Below are 23,894 nucleotides of genomic sequence, written 5' to 3'. Positions count from 1 at the left end.
ACCTTTTCCTTCTGCGGGTGACTGAAACTACAAAAAGATGAACTGGCTGAGGTGTGATGTATACGTTTAATCAATAAAATCACAATTTGCTAAATGAAATAAGAAGGAAAAATACTGGTATTTATCTAGCTAGCTATTCATAATTTTCATTTTCTCAGAAAATTTCCAAACACAATAAAGAGGTCCCATAAAGAGGACAAAGAAGAAAGAGCCAGGGCAACAAATGAGGAAAAATGCCATTGGGTATATCTCAGTGTACTGCAAGTTAACTGAAACCATCCTAAAGAGAAAAGATTAACATCATCTCATCAATAACTTGCATAACTCTGAAGATTAAAACTATTAGGGAATCAAGAGTTTCATGTATAAGTTAGTTTATTTTGATCTGATTAATATTTCAATAAAAAGCACGTGTTCATTCACTTCCTAAATAAAAATGTAAATCACAAACAAAACCTCAGGCATTAAGACTCCGCAACTACCTCATTCTCTGCTGTATCACTGTGATTATTAGTGCAATCTCCACAGATTTAATTAATTTACAGAGAGCACTCTGGAGTGAATCTATGTAAAAATTCTTTATTACTTTTTTGTCATCAGATAATTTCCAAAATCTATAAATTGCATCCCTGTTTGTGATGCAGTTTCAAAGGAAAAAGTTCTGGCTGAGTAGAAAATCTATTTTTATAGAACAGTACCATCCCTACCATCCCTTTAAAAAGCATTATAGCTACTTTCACTGGTGTCACCATTGTTATGTTTTCCAGCAGCACAATCTTGAACAGCTTTTCCGTAGCGTATCTTCACAAGTTGAGTTGAGAGCAATCTATTTTCTGCAAAATGGCTGCTTTCATTGTATACAGGACACTGAACCTCTTGTGCGGGACCTTTTCACCATGTTGTGATTGATTTTACATTTATTGAAAACAAGTCTGGTCTCTGCCATTTGTTTACCCTTGTATTTTCTCTTTATGCTTTGGTATGCATTTTTAATTAGATGCACTCCGGTTCCTTCACCACTAGCTAACACTTTTATTTGGGAAGCAGTCTTTACTAGCCCTGCAAATATCCGCTGTTCTTTGCAATGTCAAGTCCTTTTCTCACCTTGCTTTGACTTGGTTATCACTTATATCACAAGTAATTCATCCATCTGTTAACTGCTCCAATTCACATTACTTGGCTTTATTTTAAAGATCTTAACAATGGTCAATGGTCTCATCTGGCAGCTGGTTCCTTGTAAAAAATGTGCCTTTCCCAAGTGACATTCTTGTGAGGATCAAAATATTCACTGAATGGGTTTTATCTAGCAGTTTACAGGTCCCTCAGGCTCTCCATAGAACATATTGTATATACGCAGTGCTTTGGGCATGCCATGAGTAGTAATGTGGAGGACCTCACCTTCTTCAATCTCATTTCACTCTTCTCCAGCTTTCTGACGTTTTCTTTTCATACTGTGGGTTAAGTTTTGCCACAAAGAAAAAAAAAAAAAAAGATAAAAAAAAAAGATGACATGCATCTCAATGATGCATGTTTAAGTTTAGATAAGGAGCATGCTTTTAAAGCAAAACTCTCTGTTACCCCCACTTGGGGGCTTTGGTTTGCCCCATGCTTTTAGCTCACTGGAACTGAATTCTTTTATATGACAAAATGCAGAGCAGGAACATGCCTAACATGCTTCAGCTGCAAATACTCATTCAATTCATTGCCTATACTGGAGCTATCCAAAGGGGTGGGGGATCTGACAAAAACATTGTGTTGCCTGTTTAGGCCTCCCAATTTGTTCCTACCAGTCTGTGCTACTTCCTAACACAGACATAGCCACCAAAGTGACAGAAATAGTCAATTTCTGAGCTCTTGCTACCTGCAACTGGTAAAAAGCATTGTGCCAGTTACATAGCATTTTGTAAAGGAATGTTTCAGTTCAACTACAAGGATGTCTTAAGTACTAAAGGAAATATAAAATGTATTTTTATTGTGTCACAAACAAGTGGAAAAACTCCCACTGAATAAAGAAAAAAAAATAAGAAATGGGTTGAACATTGTTCCATCCCACAGCAATCCAGAAAAACAACACAGTATGTCCACTTTACATACCACCTTTCTCTTAATTTTCAGTCTTCAATTTACAGTCTTCTACAGTTATTTAAATAATCTGTCTCTCACAGAGTAGCACCTTTGCAATTGCCAGGGACACAAACCCACTCCTCTGTTGCCTCATAAAAATTTTCCATAGACACCCCCAACACAAGCATTTCCAGCAAGACTGATTTTTTCTTGGCCTTATCTTCTCCAGATGGTTTGTAGATAGTTCTCACAACTCAGCCATCACTTTAAATAGACATAAAAAGACAAAAGTCCAGTTTCCTGTAGGACTGCATATGAAATGTGTACCGACTGGTGAATACTGAAACTTTCAATATAAACAGCACCCTTTGGCTCCATTTTTGGGGGGGATTTATGGCACACAGTAGGAAATGTTTGCTTTCGTAATATTCCTTACCTTCTAAATTGGGATGGATTATATCCAAATACCTTGCTACCATTCTTCTCACCCCAAATGATGCTGGGTTTATACTTGTCATGATTTAATGGGCAGGTCTATGTTCTGGGAGAGATGAAAATAGTTTTGATTGCAGGTTTTCATTAATCATATGCTTCATGATTAATGAATCCTCTTTCAAACCTCTAAAAGCCTTCTGCAGCTGATTGTGAAATGCTGAGAATGCTGAAAAAAGTAATCTCACTCTTATTTACTGTCTTTAACCCATATTCTTGTAAAATTTTATTAATTGTGACAAGGCCACTTATTAGTCTGTATGCAGCAAAGAATTGTGCAGGCATTTCACAAGCTGTTGTGGATGTCACAGAGGTCATCCTAAGCACTTTGAGTGCTCGCCAAGTATGACAGAAGAAACCATTTCCCTGTATACAGGTCTGCCAAGTCCTTACATACAGAGCTTCAGTCCAGGGTAAAAGGCTGCAGTTTAAAAAACTACCATTCCTCTATTATTTTTTCAATGTTTGACTACCAAACATAGTTCAAAGCTAAACAAACAAACCATACAGACAAGTGTGCTGCTTCCGACTCTGTTATTCCCTTACAAGGATGAAGTCAGCTCTTGTACACCTCAGTGTACATGCATTCCCTGTGCTGGTTTATACGCTTAAATGTAGATGTGGTTGTCCACAACTCTAACATGGCATCTGATCCTACCATACACATTATATTCTAATCCCAGACTTCCACATTTAAAAAAAAAAAAAAAATATATATTATCATAATAAAGTCCTGGACACTTCCTCCTGTCCTAGCACAAGTAGTGTTCTGTTTGTTTATGTACATGATTTGCAAGAAAACAGCGGCCAATCTCTCAGTGTATTCCTTACGTTCTGTAGACAACTCTTCAATTTCATCACTCAGATCTGTAAAATTAAGCTCATTAATTACAGAGCTGCATAATTATTGCTGCTTTAAGTAAATCATAAACAGACTTGTGGGAAAATCACATTTAAGCTAAACAGGAAGTTAGGAAAAAATAGTTTGATCCCTTAGCAAGCCTGATTCCTGTTGATCACTTTGCTACAAACAAGGAAAATTCAGTATGAAGAAAACTGGAAGAATGTAAGGGTTCAATCAAAATATGTTTTCATGATTTTCAAAAGCCATTTAAGTAATAATAATAAAAAAAAAAGAACAAATCTTGAACATTTTAATTCAGCGCTTCATTACAGCAAAATAATAAATAAAAATATTCTGTGGATTAATGCTGGGTAGACAAAAACAATGAGGGATTTAGTAGCATGCAAGAGAGTGCCCTTCAGATTAAATAACAATTTGGAAGTGTTTAACAACATATGGTCTCTTTTCTTTGACATATACGATTAAGAATATATCTTTTTTATATCAAAATATAAAATACCATCTGTTGTAAGTACCAACTATGATACTTGCTCTATGTATCCAATTAATTCACTATACTTTCTAATGTAAATATTTCTCCTATTTTCTTCTTTTTTCTTCTTCTGTAACTATATTATTTATAAAATTTCAATAAATGTATATATTAAAAAAGTCAATAGTATGACTTGAAATGTAATTAGGAATAACAATGAAAGTCTGTTTCACTTTGTATTTAGAAGGCCCGAATCTTCAGATGGTCTTAAATGACACAGCTTGTCAAAGTCAGTGGATACAGATAAATTACAAAAATCTACCTATGTTGCTTTTTCTTGTCATACACATTATCTCAGGAGAATGCTACATTTTCATAAAGACTTTTTTTTTTTCTCCAGAACTGATGAGTTCCAAAAAGACATAAGATTGAAGAGTAAAAATTAAAAATGAGTATTTCTCATTAAGGCATCAGAATTCCAGTGACCAGAAAGGAATAAAAGAATTACTCTCAAAAACACAGTACAAAATAAGAAAATTTATAATGCATTTCAGTTCAATTAATTCGTACTTTACCTTATTAATGTATTATTTTTTTTTTAGAACAGAGAACATTAAAATACTCAAATGTCTCACAATATTATTAACAAGACTATCACAGCTCAAGTTTAGCCAGGTTAAATAAGATAGAATATAACTGCCACTTTGAAGCAGGGTTCAAATTTTCTTTTGTATGAGACAAACATACACTGATATATACACACACACTTTTTTTTTTTTTTCCTGAATAATATGGCTGTTCCAGTGATAAAATGCACTAATAGGTTTTGCCTTAATAATATGAAATAGAAATGACAGTCATCATATAAACTAAATTTCAATTCTTTATCATTTTAAGAATCTTCTGAGAATTAGCTCTAGCAGTTCTCTCAGCCTAGTAAAGATCTGAAAAGACATAGGGGAGACAATTATGGGAATATGGTTTTTCAGAAGTTACCCCTCTTAAAATGCAGTATGTATCACGTTGAGTTTCCCTCTTTTTTTGATTCATTTTACTCATCACAGTATAAAAAAACGACGACTTCCAAGATTGCTAGTGTGTCCTGGAAGGGGTGATTCTATGTGGCTATGGTCATGTCAGTGCAATTTACAACACTATATATTTCCACTTACTTCAAGTAGTTGTTTGTGAGCATAGGTGATCATCTTCTAATGTCACATTGTCAGACCTTGAAGGAGCTCTCAAAATCAAATTGTAATGCCGGTCTTGGACATTCATTATGGAAACCTTTTTGGTAACTAGATATATATGCACTATATATATACCTCTATTGTTTCTGCCATAAAAAGTTTTTGAGGCACTCAGTTCCAGAACAGTCACATAGCGTTTGAAAAATTATTTCCTCAGTCTCATGTTCTCCTCTTTTATTTTATTTATTTTTGGTGCTGTGTAACATAAGTGTAATAGAAAAATCCAGTCGGCTTTCTCTGCATTATTCATCACTACGCATGCTTTTATCTTATGTCCTATTTGTCTTCTTTGTGTGGTAAAAATTACTACTCTTTCCCATTTCTGCTGCTGTGGTTTTTCATACATTTGACCAGCATATTACTCTTCTCTAAATCCTCTTAATTCCTTTAACACCACTTTTGAGGTGATTACATGTGGTACTGTTGCAATTCATCATTCTTTTATCAACTTGACACACCCTTTAGTTCCTCGGCCATTATACTGGGTAGTTATGAAGCACAGGGGTCATGCAGCCACGACGTGACCCTGCGCTACGGCCAAACTGAAGGCGCGGGACTTCACAACAAAGCAGTTTCAGCACCTCAGACCAGATTCCAGTCGGTTTCAGACCAGATTCCAGTCAGTTTCAGATCAGATTCCAGTCAGCGCCACTTAAAGGCCGCGTTCCTCACGGGCTCCAGGTGCCCTTGTGACAGGCGGGGGCGTGTGGGAGCACGAGCACCGCGGGTGCCGCTGCGGCTCCCCGCTGCCTGAGGGGCCCCCCGGGCCCTCCCTCGCTGCCCCGTAGCCTCGAAGCTCGCCCTCACTCCCGACGGCCGGGGCCGCGAGCCGGCGGCACACCCTAACGGCCCTAACGGCTATAACGGTCGCACCCGCCCGCGGGCACGTGCACTGCGCGCGGCCCCGCCGGCGGCACGCGCCGTTGCCAGGCGGGCCGCGTTGCCATGGCAACCGCCTCCCCTTCCTCCTTTTTTTTTTTTTTTTTTTTTTTAATGTTTTCCCCTCCCCGCCCGCCCGGTTCCGGGCCCGGAAGGCCCCGCCGTGTGCCCTTTGAACCGGGAAGCGCTCGGCGGCAGGCCTGGGCGGCCGGGCATTGAATGAGATCCGGCTGATTCACCGCCGCCCGGCCCGGCCCCGCGCACAGGTGAGGGTCCGGCGGGGCCGTCCCCGCGCCGAGGCCGGCATCGGCGGACCGGGGGGGGCTCTGCGGACCGGGGAGGGGTCCGTGGGGGGAAGGCCGGGCCTTGGCGAGCGAGCGGGGCCCGGGGGGGGCCGCGGCGCGGTGGCGAGGCCGAGCCGGGCCTCGGGGCTCACGGCCGCGCGGCGCCGCCTCGGCGGGGCTTGGACGGGGTGGGGGGCAGGGGGCGGCCAGCTGGGGGGGGGGGGGTGAGAAAGGGAAGGGGGCTGTAGGGGGAAAGGGGCCGTGAGCGGCAGGCCCGGCGTAGAGGGAACCAAGTTGGGCGGCGGAGCCAGGCTGTAAACAGCTGGCGGCCCCGGCAGTGCGCAGATGTCGGCACCCAGGCGGCTGCTTGCTTCCGGCACGGCCTGGGCGGCCCCGGGAACAACAGCGCCCGGCGGAGACGCTCGGTTTCCTTTTCTTTTTTATTTTCTTACGGAATTGTATTCGAAAGTTATATATAGCTGAAAGGGTACTAGATGAGCTGAAAAGTCTTAAAGGTTTGTATTGCTCTTACACCCCCCCCCCCCCATGAGTGCAAGACGAGCCGCCTGCCTCAAAGCAGGGAGCACACTGGTAAGAAGCTTCTCCTGAGAGGAGCACGGTCGGTGAGCGGCTGTTAGGAAGCAAGGAAAAGGTCTGTAGAAGCTGCAATTACTTCCTCTCATCTGGGGTAACACAGCATCTAGGCTGGTGGGAAAGGACTGGCAGTTTGGATACCTTGAATGATAGAAAAACTGCGTGATAGGGAGGAAGTGCACCAGAGCAGTGGTGTGTCTGCTGTCCCTGTGGTGGAGTTCAGGGGAGCTCACGATGTACATGCAGCATAAAGTTAAAAAGCTCATTCTGGGGCTTTGTGTGGTGGTGTGACTTGTTAAGGAATCTTCTCTTACCTGGTAGTTTGGTTTGGGTGCATTAGAGAAGTCAGTCTGGGTCTGGGTTACTTTAGTAACTCCAGCTCAGCAATGATTGTAGTTGAATTAGATGCATTTGTTTGCTGTACTTCTGAAAATCAGAAAGCAAAAACAGGACCTAACCTGCATGCCTTCTAGTCCAGCTTAGGTTTAGTGAGGTCCAGGTCTATATGGTCCAGAAATGACCAGCCTCCAAAGCTGAGCACTTCTTGGAACTTAAATAGTCACGTAGCTCTGGACTTGCACTACTGAGACTCCACTTGTTCATTATATGGTTAAGCTTTAGCTTTAATGAACAAATAGCTGAGGATTATCTGTAATAGATTCTTTGGATTTCTTTTTCCACTTTTCATACAAAATACATAGGAAGTTTTTTTTCTCCCCCTGCTGTCACATGAGATCTGGTTCAAGTTTTGCTTTCAGTCCATATTTGATGACTTTATTTGCATTATTTGATCTTTTTTAGGTGAAATGGTGCTCCTCTGCAAGATACAGTTCATTAACTATTTTACCTTCATAGCAGTTTCTTGGATTTGTGTTACACTTGCACTGGAAATCTTAAACTACTTAATTAGCAGCAAATTTAAATAAAAAAAAAAAAAAAGTTAGTCTGCGATATTGAGCTTCTCACCAGGAGATTTAAGCTTTGTCTATGCACTTCCAGTATTGTAGTCCCCATGCAACAGGTAGAGAAACTGAGTTACTGGAGGTGAAATGACTTGCATGAAGTCACACAGAGTACAGATTGCACAAACTGTGGAGTAAGTTCCTGTCACTTGAGCCTAGCCTGGTGCTCTTCCCATTATTAGGGCAGCCTGGTAGCCAGTTTTCATCTATGTCTGTGGAAGCTGATTTTGATACTATTTTTTTTGACTATAACTTGAGCTGTCAGCCCAGTAGAATTCTCGTACGCTGGGGGGTTACACCATGGTTTGTTAGTAACAGATGAAAAAATAGTGTGCTGTAGCATGAAACTCATGCAGAGATGCAATAATTTGAGACGTTCAAATTGATTTCAGAATATGGGCTGGAACATGCCATGCACATACACAGCAACTGTGGGTTTATACCTAATGTGTGCATACATATTGTGCATAATGCATTATGTTACTTCTGCCCTACGTTGCCTAGGGAAAAATACTTTCATTATTGAAAGTTGGTGTATAAGTCAACATATATGAAGTGACCAGAAAAACCATACTCAACAACTAAATGGTGAGCCAAAGCACTCCAATCTGACAATTTTTGTGACTTAGTTATCTAATAATAGTGCTATGAACAAGCCTTAAGCATAGGTGTTTTAAAATTTCTGTTTTTATGTCAATTCAAATATGCTTTGTGTATACTCCCAGTGCACTCTTAATATCCACAGACTTTTCCCTTACAGGCCAGGACAATTGAAAGAGAAGACTGCAATAGTAGAGGTCTGTTTTGTTGTTGTTCTGTTTTGCTTTTTAAATACCAGACAATGACCAAGATCTTTTAGCTGAGTTGTTTCAGTCATGGACTTATATAAGCTGAGAAACTATTTAACTTTTTTTTTTTTTGAGATCAGTGTTGTTGCTGATAGCTTCAGTGATTAATGTATGTCGTTTAAATCCTGCAGTGAACCAAAATGCTCCTGATTTACATACAAGAATGTAGTTTTTTTGGCTTGCTTTTCTAAAACAGTCTTTGGTAATTACATTTGATGGTTCGAGGCTTACCAAGCCGTGGTTCCATGTCACTCTTCTGTCAGTGCTGAGCTTGCTGTGACCGCAGGTTTGTCCTCCACTCCGGCCCCTCAGGACTGTTGCCTCCCCTGACCCAACAGCAGGGTTGGCTGTTGGTAACAGTGGCTGTATTGTTGCACTTCAGTCTGACATTAAATCAAGCTCTGGGTGAACTGTGTCTCTGATATAGGGAGTGGCGAAGGGAGTGTGAGACCCCTGGGTGGGCAGCCGGGTAAAAGTGGGTTGGGTTGTAACTGAAGCTGGCTTCTGGGCTGGTTGCAGTTCTCTTGCAGCCTGTGCTGGTGCAACTGCTGCCTCTTGTGGGCCTGGCTCTTCGGAGCTCTCCTGGATCCCTTCCTTGTGCAAAGCTGGCAGAAACCTAATGCCTCTTCCTGTGACTTGTCAGTGGAATTGCACCCTAGCCTGTCAGCACTGAGAAACTCCGGCTTGTTCTTTCTGCTCTGACTTCCCAGAAAGGTTAACACCTCCTCCTTTGTCCTGGTGCCTCTTTCAGATGAGGTTCAGAATGGACTCCATTAAGTGACCTCATTTACTTTGGGGAGGAGTAGAAGACAGCCAGAGACGTCTTTGGACAGTTTTAGCTTCAAGAACGGTTCGACATAAATTTCTTCCGTAGTCTGGGTTAGCTTTAGAGCAGTCAGCTCTTCCAAGACCTCTTTTTCTGTTATGCCAAGACAACTGTTTCTGGGATGTAGTGTGAATCCTATCAGGGAAATGAACAGGGTGAAAAACAACATTTTTGTTAGCCTATCAGTTTACTGCAAGGCTGCACAAATGGCTGTCCTGGCAGTACTGAGAAAGCAGCATCAAGTTGGTAAGCAGCAGCAGCAGCTTCCCCACTGCTCCTTATGTTAACAGTGACATTGAAAAAAATGTCTATCAAATCATGGCCGCAGATCACTTCACAGATCTGTTGTAAACGCTGCACTGTAAGTGATTGAGCGGAGGCAATTAGTGGGCAGTGTTCTCTGTGGAAACGAGAATGCAACTTTTAACTCCTGAGCTGAATGTAAAGCAGCCTTTCTCAACTTGAATTCAGGCAAACCTGCCGCCCTCAGTGATTATTTAGTCACGCTGCTAGAAACAACAGTAAAAAACATTCCCCGTGCCTACAGGCCGCTGTTTACCTTTGTGCTTAGGTCATCTCAGCTGTGGCAGAATTCTCCTAAAATAGTAACAACAGACCACAGTTTCAGTCTAGTGACACTAGAAATTATTGATTGGGTTTAAATTGCTGAAACACACATGGTAGGGTTTGTGGAGTTCTTAAGGTGATATGAAAATGCAGTTGGAAGTCATTTTTTTTTCACTCCTAAAATGCAGTGTGGCTTCACTTTCAGGAAGTTAATGATGTTACACATAACCTCTTGTTCCTATGGGTTATTTTGTCTGTTTTTGTATTAAAAGTAAGAATTGTTTTATTGGTGAGGAAAACTGCTTTTAATACCAAGAGTACTTAAAATTTTTTGTGTATTTAAATGTTCATTTAAACTGTGTTCATACTTTTTCTGGACGGCATAGTCTGGATTGGTGTAACTGCAGTGAGTTGCAGAAAGCTTGACCACTGGATCTCTTGTTCTGCTTCTATCTGTGAAAGGCCATTTCTATCTAGAAGATGCCTTAATCACTAGAAATACATTTCAGGTAGACCCTGAATGATGTGATGATACTCAAGGAAAATTTTATTCATGAGGTAATGAAGTCCTGCCTTAATCTGTATGTAATCTGGGGCTTCTGAAAAATCCTAGCTGACCAATGAAAGAGCAGAAATTCTACTTCCTATCTGAAGAATGTCTAGTGCTAAAGCAGGAATAGGTCCAAGACTAAGTTACTATGCTTAAAAAGGGGGTTATTAAAATGCTTTACGCTTTCTTTTACTTTTGAGAAACTTAAAGTTCTATCCGTGTTACAGATACTTGGGCTTACACAATCAATGTAAAATTTCTTACTATACATGTTGCTGTTTCTAAATTTTATTTTCTTCCCCTCCATCTCCTTCATTTTTCCTTCTCTAGGAAAGACTGCATCTTTATAGCCTGATTGCATCTTTATAGCCTGAAAGTGGGAGTTGCTGCTGAGTTTGTTCTGCGATCACCTCTTGCTGAGTACCAGGTTAGAAATGCAGAGATGCTTTGGTTTTAATTGATAAATTAATTGTAGTTATGGTCTAAAATTTTGCTGAAGTTGTTTTCACAAACATTGTTTCTTAAACTGAAGCTATTGCTGAGATAATATTTGGGCACAGTGGGTTGACAAAAAATAAAATTGTTTTTAATTTGGATGGCTAACCTAAAATCTTCAGATGTTTACACAGAGTAAACAAATATGTTTAAATATATGTATGAAAGTCTAAATATACTCTAACCTACTAAAACAACTTCAGCTACAAATAAGAATGTAAAATACTAGTTGCCAAAACTAACCAGAGTCAAGCTGTGGAGCTAGCGAAATAATTTGCATTCCATCTAGAACTGGTTTGTGGAGATTGTCTCTCTGGTGTTGCCTTGAGAATCTAAACACCTTCAGTGATTAGTCTGTGATAGCAACATTGGAAATGTTATATCCCTCCAGTTCTGAAAGAAAATGAGACTCTTGTTCTTCTGAAATCTGGGAAGATAAGCTGACAAATAAAAAAGTTTCTGTAACTAATGAGTCTAATCCAATTTTAGTGATTAATAAATGATGTACTTGCATAATTTCTACTTAAACATTTACAGTCTTGGGTTAGACTAGAATAAATGATGTAAATAAAATACTAATGAGCTAATAATAAATATTGCTTATCCCTTGCTAAACTGAAATGTGAAAAGGCATATTTTTTTTTGATATTTCTTAAATGGAGGTAAGTAAGACACCTCATTGGCTTATGGAAGTTGCAGTAGTGTAGGAAAAACTACCAATGTGTTTTATGGTAACCCATTGTGGGGACTAAGAATTTCCCAAAATAAGCATACAGTCATGAGTGGTTAAAATTGTAGGTTTAGTATCTTAAGCCTACTTCTCAGCTACCTACTCCTCAGCCCTTGTTAGTGTCATGAAAGATGAATCATCTTGCCTTTCAATGGAGGGTTGTCTACCCTGGAAAATGAGACATACATGGCTTTAATTTGTGCTCATGGCTGTTTCACCTAAGTGATTTACCCTGTGCTTACACAACAGCTTTACCTTTCCATGGAAATTTTACAACATGATTTCAAGTTTGTTACTTACCGGTAGCTGAGGCTGCAGTTGTAAGGTTTGCATGTGTTAGAAACATGTTTTACAAAATAAAAGAAGTGAATCAAATGAAGCTAGTAGCTTGGTAGTGCATTAAAATTGTGAGTGAAATTCACCAATTAAAAATGTAGAGTGAAATTTGCAAATAGTGCATGTGTTATTGATCCATATGTCATAGATAATGTTGCTTGAAATGGATGATATTTATATATCATTGAAGAGTTAAATAATCATGTTTTGTTGTAGATTGTAATGGTTCCTTTTTATTTGTTACTGAGAAGCTTAATATATTTGTTTTAAACTTAAGCTGATATAAATCCGGCTAGTATTTAGTCAGTAAAACCACTAACTAATTTCACAAAATGAATATCATCATTCCTTCAACACAAGAACTTCATCTTTCATATGCAAAGCCAATTTTTTAAGATAAGCTATTTTTTGCGGATTTAAACTTAGGTTCTTGATCTGATATCATTATGGCAGCCTGAGATTATGTATAATTCTGTTATGCGTAATGTAACATCTGGTTTGAGGATGAGTGTATTTTGGAAATACCATTACTTGCTGTTCTTAATCACTCTTACATTGCTTGAACAGGCTTTATTGTATTGTATTGGGACTTGTAGAGTTAAGACGATAGTTTCTGGTATTTCACTATGTCCTTTCTATTTCATAATTAAAATAAGCTAATAAAATTTACTAATTTCTGTAAGATGTGGAAATAGAAAGGCTTGATTTGCTGAAAGCAGCTGTATAAGAATTTTCAGTAGCTTTTGTCTATTTTATTACCAGATTTTATTGTGTAAAGTCAAGTAAGCAAGTAAAAGAACTGTTACACCTGGGACAAAGCCCTTACTTAGGTAGCTAGAATTAAGTATTGTTTTTCAACAATATAAAGTGAATAAACTGAAGACTAATGAACATTTGTTTAATTTTTCAGTTGGGTACCTTAACATGATTTATTCCTGGAGATCAGTACTTTAAAAAGTACAAGATAGAAAACCTCAATTTTTCTCTCCAAGAAAGTAACAAGTTAGCTGTGTTGATTGGAATAATCTTGCACTAAAGCAGTGCCTCATGCAACACTGGAAATGTATTAAATGACTGTACTATCACTAGCGTTCTAACTATATACACATTAAATGTTTACTTTACAGTATTTCTTTTAGTATAATGAGTTCATTAAAAAAAAAGCTTTTGATGCTAATTCAGAGATCCATAATCTGCTCAGTGTCTTTCACATGTAGTTTTGATGATAACTGACAAGCTGTAAGTTAATTAGCGCAGAACTTACTAATGAGGATGCTAAAATCCTTACTTTCACATTTTTATTGATGCTTTTTGAACAAATTGGAGTAAACTTGACTGTATATCTAATAAGTTTTAAGCACTTCCTGGATGTAGGTGCTGTTCTCAAGCAAAAAAAACCTCCCCCAATTAATTGAATGATAGGGAAGTTTTGAAAAGTTTGACAAGAGAACTCATCTTCAGAAATGGGGATAACCCAAAACCAAAGCAATAAAACAAGGTCTGTTAATTAGTATGGAAGACAGCTTCTTGAATTAATATGTGGTGTTAATTAACAGGAAGTCTGATGTTGTGTTGTAATTACCACCAATATTTTTGACATACTGAGTGACTGAAGGTGAATTATATAGATAGCAATTTAGTAAACACTTCAGAGCCTGGGGACATTTTTTCCTTTGTTTCTGTTTTTTTTAGAAATATGGATAGACTTCTACGACTTGGAGGAGGTATGCCCGGGCTGGGACAGGTTAGTATACAGCTTGTCAATATCTTCTCTTCTTAATATTAATCAATTACTGGAATATGTGTTTAATTATGTTTAAAACACCACCACCCCACACAAAAAAAAATCCAACCACAGAATTCATAATAATAATCTGACTCTAGAGATGCTATATAAATGTATGCAAATCATTGTTACAGCCTGACTGTTTTTCTTGTCAGTATGAACACTTGTGTTGGCACTGTGATTTTACAGAATGTTTATAAACCTTTAATTTGGTGTCTGAACGGTTTAAGTTTGGATTCAAAAGCAGTGAAAAAGGAGAATAAAATTCAAAAATCATTTTCCTATAATAGTGTTTTTTCCGAACAGTATTGTTCAAAATGGCTGAGCATACTCATTTGCTATTTCGATATATCTCTTAATCTTATTTTATAGCTTTTAAGATATATTTCAGTACCTATAATGCCCATCACAACAGTTCTTAAGATACTGAGGTGTATGTAAATGTCAGCATGATGATTTCATCACTTTTGGGTAGCTGTAGCCACTTGTGTGTGTTTTACTGTTTTATGTTGTTTGCTATTGTCCTTGCTGCTGTAATGCTGCTCACAGCAAAAAGACCCCTGTGGCAGCTGTTCTGTTCCAGTGCAAAGCCCACACACATTGTATGGCCTCTTCTACCTCTAGCGCAAGACTTCCTTGCTTTTTTTTTCTGGGCTGGTTGGTGTGGCCAGCAGTCTTCAAAAATAAAACCAAGCTGAAGTTATTACATTGTGGTGCGAGATTTATTCCTGGCTACTGTCAATACAGGGGGTAATTTAAAAAAAAAAAACACAACAACAAAACAAAAACAAGCAAACAAACAAAAACCTCTGTCCAAAGCTTCTAGGAAGAATTATTTCTTTAAGGAAAAGACAGGTCTTCAGTGGAATTTCCTTTTAGTCCTTTTGGTCTCAGCTGGACACGGTAGCTGGCCTCTTTCTTTTCTCCTGATCTGCCTCAGGAGCTGGGTTCTAAGTCTGGAATCCAGGCTGTCATTCTTCTGGAGGAATCAGTTCTGCTTATCTTGGACTTTGTGATGTGTGTGTTCGTTTTTTTCTGGAATGACTAAAATTGTGAAACCCACAGCTTCTTTGGATTCTGTGTTGTGTTTGTGTCCGGTGTAACTAGGAAATGAGTGGTTTAATACTGAAGCATTTGGTGGTATATTCTAAACTGATTTCCAGCCTCTAGGTGTTTTGCCAAATAAGCTGTAACTTCTTGTGCATAATTTTTTTTCCTTTTTATAGCTAAAATTCTATTCACGCTCTCTTAGTGAATCTTCAAGCAGCTCTTGGTTATTTTTAGTTTAACTTTCTTAAACATTTATTTCTCTTGTTCCTCTGAGCTGCCAGCCTGCTTCATGACTCTTCATTTTTTTAACATCTGCGCAGTCTAATCACTCAAGCTTTCACTTCTTGGTCCTCTCTGAACTTGACGCATATCAAAGCTGTTTTTCAAATTTACAGTTAACTCTCTCGGCTGCGTTCTGAATTTCTCAGCTTTAACTTAAGGCTTGATAGAAAATTGAGGCAGACAATAGAATATGATACTCAAGCTTGATGAACTCCTCTGGCAGCTTTGGCCTGCAAAACTGCTCTGTTTGTTTAAATATGGAGTTGTCTCTTAAATGAATTGATGAGTATGTCTTGCATTAAAAAAAAAGTGGAAAAGTGAATTGCTCTTTATGCAAGTTGCTGCTTGCACTGAATCTCTCTGCTACTGTTGTAGTCTTTTGGTTTACTCAAACAGCAGGAAGGCTATTCAAAACCAATAATCCTGCATCCTTAAGATACATTGTTCATTGGACCTTCAGAGATCACTTCTGTTTTGAATGTTGATTGATTGAGAGATAATTTAGAGTGAATCAGATAACTGAGGTGGAAGAGAGAAATTGGGAAATTTATTGGAAATGCTTTGTCCTGCTGTAAAATAAACAAAGTTACTACCCTGTGGTTGCCCTGGAGTGTTCTAAATAATTGTATGTAACTTTGTTTTTCTTATAGCTGTGTCACAGTTGCCTTTGAAGGTTCTTCATTTAAGGCTGAGCATAGTGATAAACACCTGTTGGAAAGACCTAAGATTTGTTTATATGTAGCAACTTGTAGGAAAAGAAACACTTTCAAATGAATATTATGTAATGCAATTCAGAGACTTTTATTTTTAGCTAGGGGTTTGATTGGTAAGAGGTCTATCACATCATGTTGGATAGTAGTCCATTTGATTTGCTTTGTAACTAATGTTTGAGTAACAGCAAATGCTTGGTAAGCACAGTTCGATCTTGACCATGGACTTGTTTCTCATTGACTTACTTTAGGTTCTTCAACAGTGCTTGTCTCTTTCCCCTTCCTAACGCAACCTGTTCTATTTATTATTCTGTGATTTTTCTTTTTTTCCTATTATTTCTGAACTACAATATGCTGTTCCTGCAGCTAGTTGGATTTGTTGTTACGAATTTATTTTCAAAAGTCTTTTGGTGTCTTGTATTCTACTTGGGAACCGCTTTAAGTAAATCAATTTTTTCTTTTTACTGTTTGTTCTATCAACGTACTATTGGAAACCGTCCAGAGATATGCTTAGTGGTCGATGGAATTTAGCACTGACTATCTTCATATGGCTAATAAAAGTCTGATGAAGGCAATATGCATGCTATTGTTGAAATAGCACTTTAGGAACGATAAGTTTTCCATCCAGTGACTTGTGGCTTAGAAACTTTGTGGACCATATCCTCTTTATCAGTCTTAGATGGATGAAGCACTGCCATCTTGGGGTGGGGAAAAGGCAAGGGAAAAAAGAGTTAGGGAACACACAGTGATGTGATGTCCTAAACTAAACATCTATCAGTCCTTTCACGTCCCTTCTGTTCATGGAAGTTTAGATTTTGAAGGTACCTCCTTGTGTTGGCCTCTTGTTTGGTCTCTTCTCTTCCTGACTCTGCTTCTTGTCATGTTGGGCTTTTTAGTTATCTCCCCTTTCCTGTTTTATTCTTTTCTGTATTATATCACATTCATATCCCCATGAAACACTGCTCACCACAGAATTTCACCGCTGATTTAGTACTTGGTTTTGCATTGTACATTTGCTGTAGACAAATTAACAGGCTTTGTGGGGTACGTAAAAGCATTCTTCTTGTGCAGCCGGCATGAATTTGGAGCAACACTCCTCTTCATTTTGTATGCTGAACTATTGTTTGCTAGTGAAATCAGTTCCACATATGCCTCTATTAGGCAATCCTACTGGATACTGTTTCAGAGTGTGAGTAAATTGAGAGCAGAGCTTTTTCCCTGACATGTTGAGAACAATAACCCAAGCTATACAAGTTCTTGTCCATGCAAATGCATCCTGTCTCTTTCTCTCAGTCCAGGTGTGAGAGGAAGCAGTGAAATAATGATATTTTTTAATTTAATTTTGATTTCTCAAATGATTTTTTGAAAATAGCTTACATTGCTCTGTCAGTGCAGACGTTCTACTGCAATATATGGAAATAAAATTGTTCCTCTACTTCTGTATTAACATATTTGATGGCAGGGGAAGGGGAAAATATCCAAATGGGAAGGAAGGGAGAGAAGTGACCTGTGTCTTACAAGGAGTGTTTACACCTTGACTTGGAATATAGAAAATAGAAGTGCAGATAGCTATTTTATTTGAATAATGGACTTGCCAATTAGCCATCAAGTGCTTCCATCTGTGAAATAGTTGATCAGATGGGTTAGCTGGGATGTTTCCAGATTAGGGCATTGTAAATGGCACTTGAAAACTGTCACTTTGATTATGAGGTTTCAAGCATTGCACTGTTTGATGCTGTGGAACCTTTTCCCTCATATTATCATGGTTTTTTAGAACATACTGATCCCATTTACTAAATCTATGGCACCGTGGGAACTTGGGAGACCTGCCACTGATTTAAAGTTCTGTTTCATCTGCTAATTTAGCCAGGATGGTTATTAGAAAAGTGCACTACTACTGGTCTGGTTTTCTGAGAGGCTTCAGAATAAGAGTTTATGATCTGGCAGGCAAAGGTGGGTCAGTAGCTCATTCCCAATTATCAATTAAATGCAGGTTTCCTTGCGTTATGTCATGGGAGTAAACTGATGTATATTGAAATAAATGGTATGTTCTAGTTGGCTAATCTTCATGCTAAAACTCCCTTGTGTAATAAAGCACCTTATTGAAATTTGTTTTGGTTAATTGCTTCTTGAAACAGCTTGTTCTTAGCTTGGAGAATACAGGTGTGTTCATAGAATACTGTTGTCTTTAACATCAGGAACTGTGTTTTTCTTTGGAAAGATATGGAGTGCTTCTTGTAGTTCTTCGTATCTGTTGCACCTGCATGACTTGATTACTCCTGTGTCTCCTTGGTGTGTACACTTCATGTGGCCTGAATTGTGAGGATACACAGCTCTCTGCTTCCCATGTGTTTCCAGCTTCAGATACTCCTTTTGAGAATACTCTGCAAGAGCAGTAAGTCTGAATTATAGGTCTTAAAATTCTGCATCGTTGCTGTGCCATCACTTTGATGTTTTCCACCACAAATTCCAAGTGCTCAGAATGCTGCTGGTATTGCTGAAATATCCTGTGTACATCCCAGTTGAAGAAGCTAGGTATATAATGTGGGTGGCTGACCCCGGTTCTACCTTTTTCCTCAGAAGCTATTGACCCATTTAAAGAGTAAGAAGTTTTAAAACTTTCTCAGTGACAAACAGTCGCCCACTGGAAACCATCCAACATCAACTCCCATAAAAAGTTCAAAGACCTTAATCGCCTGTGTGATCTCCTATAGAAGGTCTCAGTTAAATCACTGAATTGGGTTGGAAGAGGTCTGTGGAGGCTGTATGGTCCATCCCCTGCTCAAGCAGGTATCCTTGCTTGATACTTGTTTTATGTATATGATTATGTTTTCAGGGAGTGGAAAAAGCACCTAGGATATAGTAAGATATAGTAAATTGTTCTCTTTTACTTTGACTGAGATGAGTAGCTTATTGCATCAGTTGGTTGAACAGCCTTGTATTAAAACGCTAAAACTTGCATATCAAATTTAGGGGACCAGTGTGGCCCAGGTCTGCTTACACTGGAGGTGACAGCTCTGTGCATAGTGTAGGCTTAATCTGAAAGTTGTTGGGCATTGCTAAAGGCTGGGTATATTTTTGCCACATTTGAAATATGGTTCAGTAATTGTAATGTTATTTATATCCAACAGTGCTAATGGGGGCAGGAGTATGGGGACATGCTAGAATCGCATTAGGAACTGTCATACAATTGTCTGAGCTGATGGGTACTTACACACAGTGTGTACTTTTTTCATGGTGTAAAAGATGCCTTAAAGTGTGATGGGCCATGCTACAGTCATGCCTTACTAAAAATAACAAAGCTAGTGGGTTGTGCTTGAGCATTATCAGCTTCCTGTGATCTACTATTTTCCTGTAAACTTTGGAGACCATTTTTAGCTGTCTACTCTTGGCCTCAGATTTTAAACTTCTTTATTTCTAATAATTAGGCAATTAGCTTCTCTTTCCTCAACTTAATTGCCAGTGCAGTCCAGCTGACTTTCCCCAGAAGAGACAAAGGAACTTGGGCAAGGAAATGAATGTAGTCATAATGAGAAAATAGCAAAAAAGACTAAACAAGAGCAGTCATCCTTGTGCCTCTTGCATTATACCTGTTCACTTGTAACATTCCATTCTGGAAGCAGAGAACAACTCCTGTACAGTGATCTAAATCGCAGCACCTTTGAACAAGGGCTTGTTTTCCTCCTGTGGTAGAGAAGATTTCTCCTCAGGTTTTCCTGGAACCATATGTTAGTGTTCTTTGTGTATTAATGTCAGTGGGTCTTTTAGGTTTTTTTTGTTTGTTTGTTTGTTTGTTTTTTTTTTTTTAAAGTATTACAAATAACTAACCTTCCTTCTGAGTTTTAGTTAACCTGCTTGTGTCCAGAATACCATCTCTTTACAACAGCAAGCCCAAATGTGTAGAACCAAATACTTCCTAAGTGAAGTCTAAGTAAACCCTGTTTAACTGCTGTGCTCCACAAAGTGTGCTTTAGGATGACCTCAGACAGCACACGCTGAGGGCTGACTTGCTGCATTGTGGAATTGTTTAGAATAAGATAGTGAAAAGTCCAGATTGAAGCACAACTTTCTGAAGGCAGGCAAAAATTAGTTATCTGCCATGAGGCTTTTGTTTTTAAACCTCAATAGGTGCTATAATGATAGGAGTAGATGACAGATTAGTTTTGGTTCTATTCTGGAGTGAAATTAACCTTCAGTATTTTTTTCCCCAGTAGTTTGAAGCTGTGAAGAGTAGTACCTCTCAAAGAAGTATACAGCACTATTTTTTTTGTCCCTGTTTTTATTGCTTTTTTTGCTAACAATAACTCTGATAATAGGGAATGTTAATTGCATTGATGCATGCCTTCCCTTAATTTTTCTTGCTTTTCTTGATTTTTTTGCTTCTTTTATCTCAATAAAATTTGATTGATACACTTAAGTGGCCTCTTTGTGTAGCAGTTGGGTTGGGAACGTAACAGAAAATTCTGAGTATTGCAAATTGTATCAGTGGTGTATGCAAATCACTTCATATTGTGGCTACATTTTAACATTGGGTTAATAATTATGTGCTTCTGACAAAACGTCAGACTAACTTAGAGTGAGTCTCTCAAGTACCATGTAGCATAACTAAGCTTATATCAAAACTCAACTAGCATGCAATCATTGCTAAATGCTCTTATATTTTCTCTTAGTAAGCTGTAAGCCTTAGTAGTCTTAAATTATATTTTCTATGGGAACATTGGAAAACAGGAATGCTGTTTTTTTGTAGAAGACACTTAAATTTTATGCCTGTCATTTTGGGTAATTAGGTAAGCAAAATAAATTGCTTACTAAAGGTATATGGGAAATATTGGGTGTGCCCATGCAGGTGGATTATTGTACCTCTTCCATGAAAGTAATGCAAGAGAGAGTGCTGGCAGAAGGATGATTTTTTTTTTTTCTTCTCAAAGTTTTGAATGGACAGGCTAGAAATGTAAGCTAAATTTTATGGATGTTTCTAGTGATTTTTTTTTCTTAACTAAAATTCTGACCAGATTCTCTGGAATATCTCAATGAGCTAGTGAATATTTTTGTTTGAAGTTCTGTTTAATTTAAAACAAACAAGTCAAATAGGTAGTAAAGTTTTGGCTCTGCTGAAGAGGTGTTTGTAAACTGATGATCCCAACCCATATAGCCAACTGCTCAGAGCTATACAAAGTTCTGTGTTCTATAATTTTGGCTTTTGAAGAGGAGGGAGATGGAAAATGTTGTATGTTTCAAGTCCATCTATATTGCTTTTGTTGAGTTCTGCTGTAAATATGAACCTGGATAAACCTTTTTTCCTTTTTTTAGGAGGCAGGATTTAGTAAAATATACTGAGGCAGTTTTTTCTTTGATACAGCCTGTGAAGGCTTTCACAAAGATGTTTTTAATTTAAAGTAGCAATTGATGCCATAATATTTCCCTAGTATCCCTACTCCATTTTGGAGCCTGAGTCTGTCTGAGACTAAACATATTACTGAAATTTTTATTTCATCTGACATATGGTGTAACAAGACAATGTGATCCTTTCAGAAATCTAGGCTGTTTGTTGAGGCTTATGGTATTTTGTGGTCTGTTATGTATGCTTGATTATAATTGGTATAAAAATGGGCCTAAACATACAAACTGTTTAGACATAATGCTTGCTTCAAAATATAATCCTGTTGATGTGGAACTAACTGTAAAATTGTGTGTGTACTAGCTGGAGAACTGCAATAAAATTTCAAATTTCTACTAATTAGCATGTGATTCACAGTGCAAACTAATATATTTTTATGAAATTTTTCGAATTTTTCACTCTTTATGAATTAGATCATTTGCTTTGGTGTTAATCATGACAGTGTTAGAACTGTTGAGATACGGGAATGTGGCTTATTCCCTTTTGGCACTTCCACTGACTGACTTAATATTTTCAAGGGTATTGTCTCAGTACAGAAACACTGCTCCACAATCACAACTTAAATAAGGTTTCTAGATTTAGCAATGGGTAAAAAGTACTGTGCTCTTCCAAGAAAATCCTTGTGAATTCATCATTATACCACTTCTCTACAAAGGGTAAGTAGAGAAGAGTACTTAGGTGACTTCATAAAGTCTATCGTTGCTCATACTTCTGTCTACTTTGCATATTTGCTTGAATTTGTGTCATTTTTGCATGTAATATTCTGTGTTTTTTTTTCCTTCCCCTTTCCAAACTATTTGCTACTGGATTTACCTTTATAAAAACGGGAGCTTTAAGATCACTTTTAAGTACCTGATCTTTCCACATATATTTTAACATGCTAAATTATTTTATTGTGGCTGTCATTGCTTTTATACCCTCAATGCCCTTTTCCTCCTTACTTCATAATAAATGTGATGATTATCTGGAACACTTACAATGGCGGTGGTTCAGTAGGGGAGTAAAGGGAAAAGGGGGGTAGTGAATACCTTTTTTTATTTCAAAAGTACGGCAAGTTTTTTTTTTTTTTGTTTTTTTTTTTGTTGGTTAATCTTTCTCAATTGTCTTCAGATATAACAGCTGAAAATATGTACTGAAGGGGTTAAGTCGGCATGAAAGAATTCATTTCCACTTTAATGACCTAGCCTTGCTGGGTTAGGACGATGGGGAACATGCTTCTGACTTGTACTCCTATTGCCAATTAACACCTCCTATAACAGGTTGCCTCAGCTAGTCATTGAAGCAGAGGCAGTAGAAATAGTTTACATGCAGCTTGTTTTTCACACTAGTTGTTTAATACTCACAGAATTAAACTATTAAAAGGTTCTTTCTTGCCTTACTGGGAAAGAAATAAACATTACAGCGGTCAGCATTCACTTGTGTGTCCTATGTTCATGTTCAAATTGGTCCAATTGCAAGACAAAAAAGTCATGATAGCAATGGTTCTTATATTTTACATAGCAATATGTTATTTGATGCAATAAAGCTAAGATTTGCTCTACAACACTTTGCTGCTTTTTTTTTATTATAGCTGCCCCTGTAAAACCGGGTTTCTTTGTTGAAACTGCTCTGCTGTATTTCAACATCATCTTTTGTTCTATTAGCGTGACACTAGAACAGTATTTAAGATCCATATAGACAATAGAAAGTGTCTCTATTTGTGGAGTATTTCTCACTATTGATAGTGTAATTAATCGAGTCCACTACTTCTACAAATTTGAATAAATGTGAAATACTACAAATAAAGAGCAGTGCTCTAAAATGACACTTTAGTTCACATTTAATCAGCAGGTATTTTAATAACATAATAAAATTGGCTAAATAATTGATACCAGTTCACACTAAGAGAAAGGTGGAGTAATATACCTAAAAGTGTTAACAAATTTGCTAAAAGGCCTGAGTAGATAACACGTCAAGGCGTTAGTTTTTATCCTGTTAGAATGGCAAACGCCTTTAACACTTCGTCAACAAGGCCTGCCCAAGTAAAGGGCTGCTTTTTATATTGGATTATCTTTTTAACTGTGGAACAAAAATTGTATAGTGAATAATTTTGATACCTCACCATAATCTTCTGTTCTAATCTGAATGGAATTCCTTTTCCATTACAAGTCTTGGAAACACTTTTAAGCAAAAATAAAATGCATTGTAATAGTGTTAATGTTACTGGTTGTTAATTAAATTGGGATTCAACCACTTTAAAACAACACAAGAATTTGGTTAGATTGTACACAATGACTGGCCTTCAGACAGCCATTCACTGGACTGATGTGTATAGCTGATTTGGGATAAAAATCCTTTTTCAATAAGTAGCACTACAACATTGTTCTTTGAGATTATTTTAAGAGCAGTCTTTAAATGTTAGTAATTACTGTATTCTTCAGCTTATGCAGGAATGACTAGAAAAAAGATTATTCT

The 23,894-nt window shown here is 38.0% G+C and overlaps 1 protein-coding gene across 4 annotated transcripts in view; it reads left to right on the top strand.

The window, feature by feature from the left end:
• Positions 1-6,029: 6,029 nt before the first annotated feature.
• Positions 6,030-23,894, top strand: part of PSMD14 (proteasome 26S subunit, non-ATPase 14) — a 45,750-nt gene continuing 27,885 nt past the window's right edge. The window contains exons 1-4 of one of the 4 annotated variants that reach the window (XM_084524215.1): positions 6,182-6,288; positions 8,623-8,659; positions 10,984-11,080; positions 13,907-13,958. In XM_084524215.1, coding sequence (XP_084380341.1) covers positions 13,911-13,958 — 48 coding nt within the window. In that variant the 5' untranslated portion in view covers positions 6,182-6,288; positions 8,623-8,659; positions 10,984-11,080; positions 13,907-13,910. Of the gene's footprint in view, positions 6,289-6,642; positions 6,822-8,622; positions 8,660-10,983; positions 11,081-13,906; positions 13,959-23,894 lie in introns of those variants that run through there. The other 3 variants (XM_084524216.1, XM_084524214.1, XM_084524217.1) reach the window with 3 other exon arrangements.

Source organism: Aythya ferina (genome assembly GCF_964211825.1).
Source record: "Aythya ferina genome assembly, chromosome: 6".
Classification (NCBI taxonomy): domain Eukaryota; kingdom Metazoa; phylum Chordata; class Aves; order Anseriformes; family Anatidae; genus Aythya; species Aythya ferina.
This window is presented reverse-complemented; position numbering and strand designations above follow the sequence as displayed.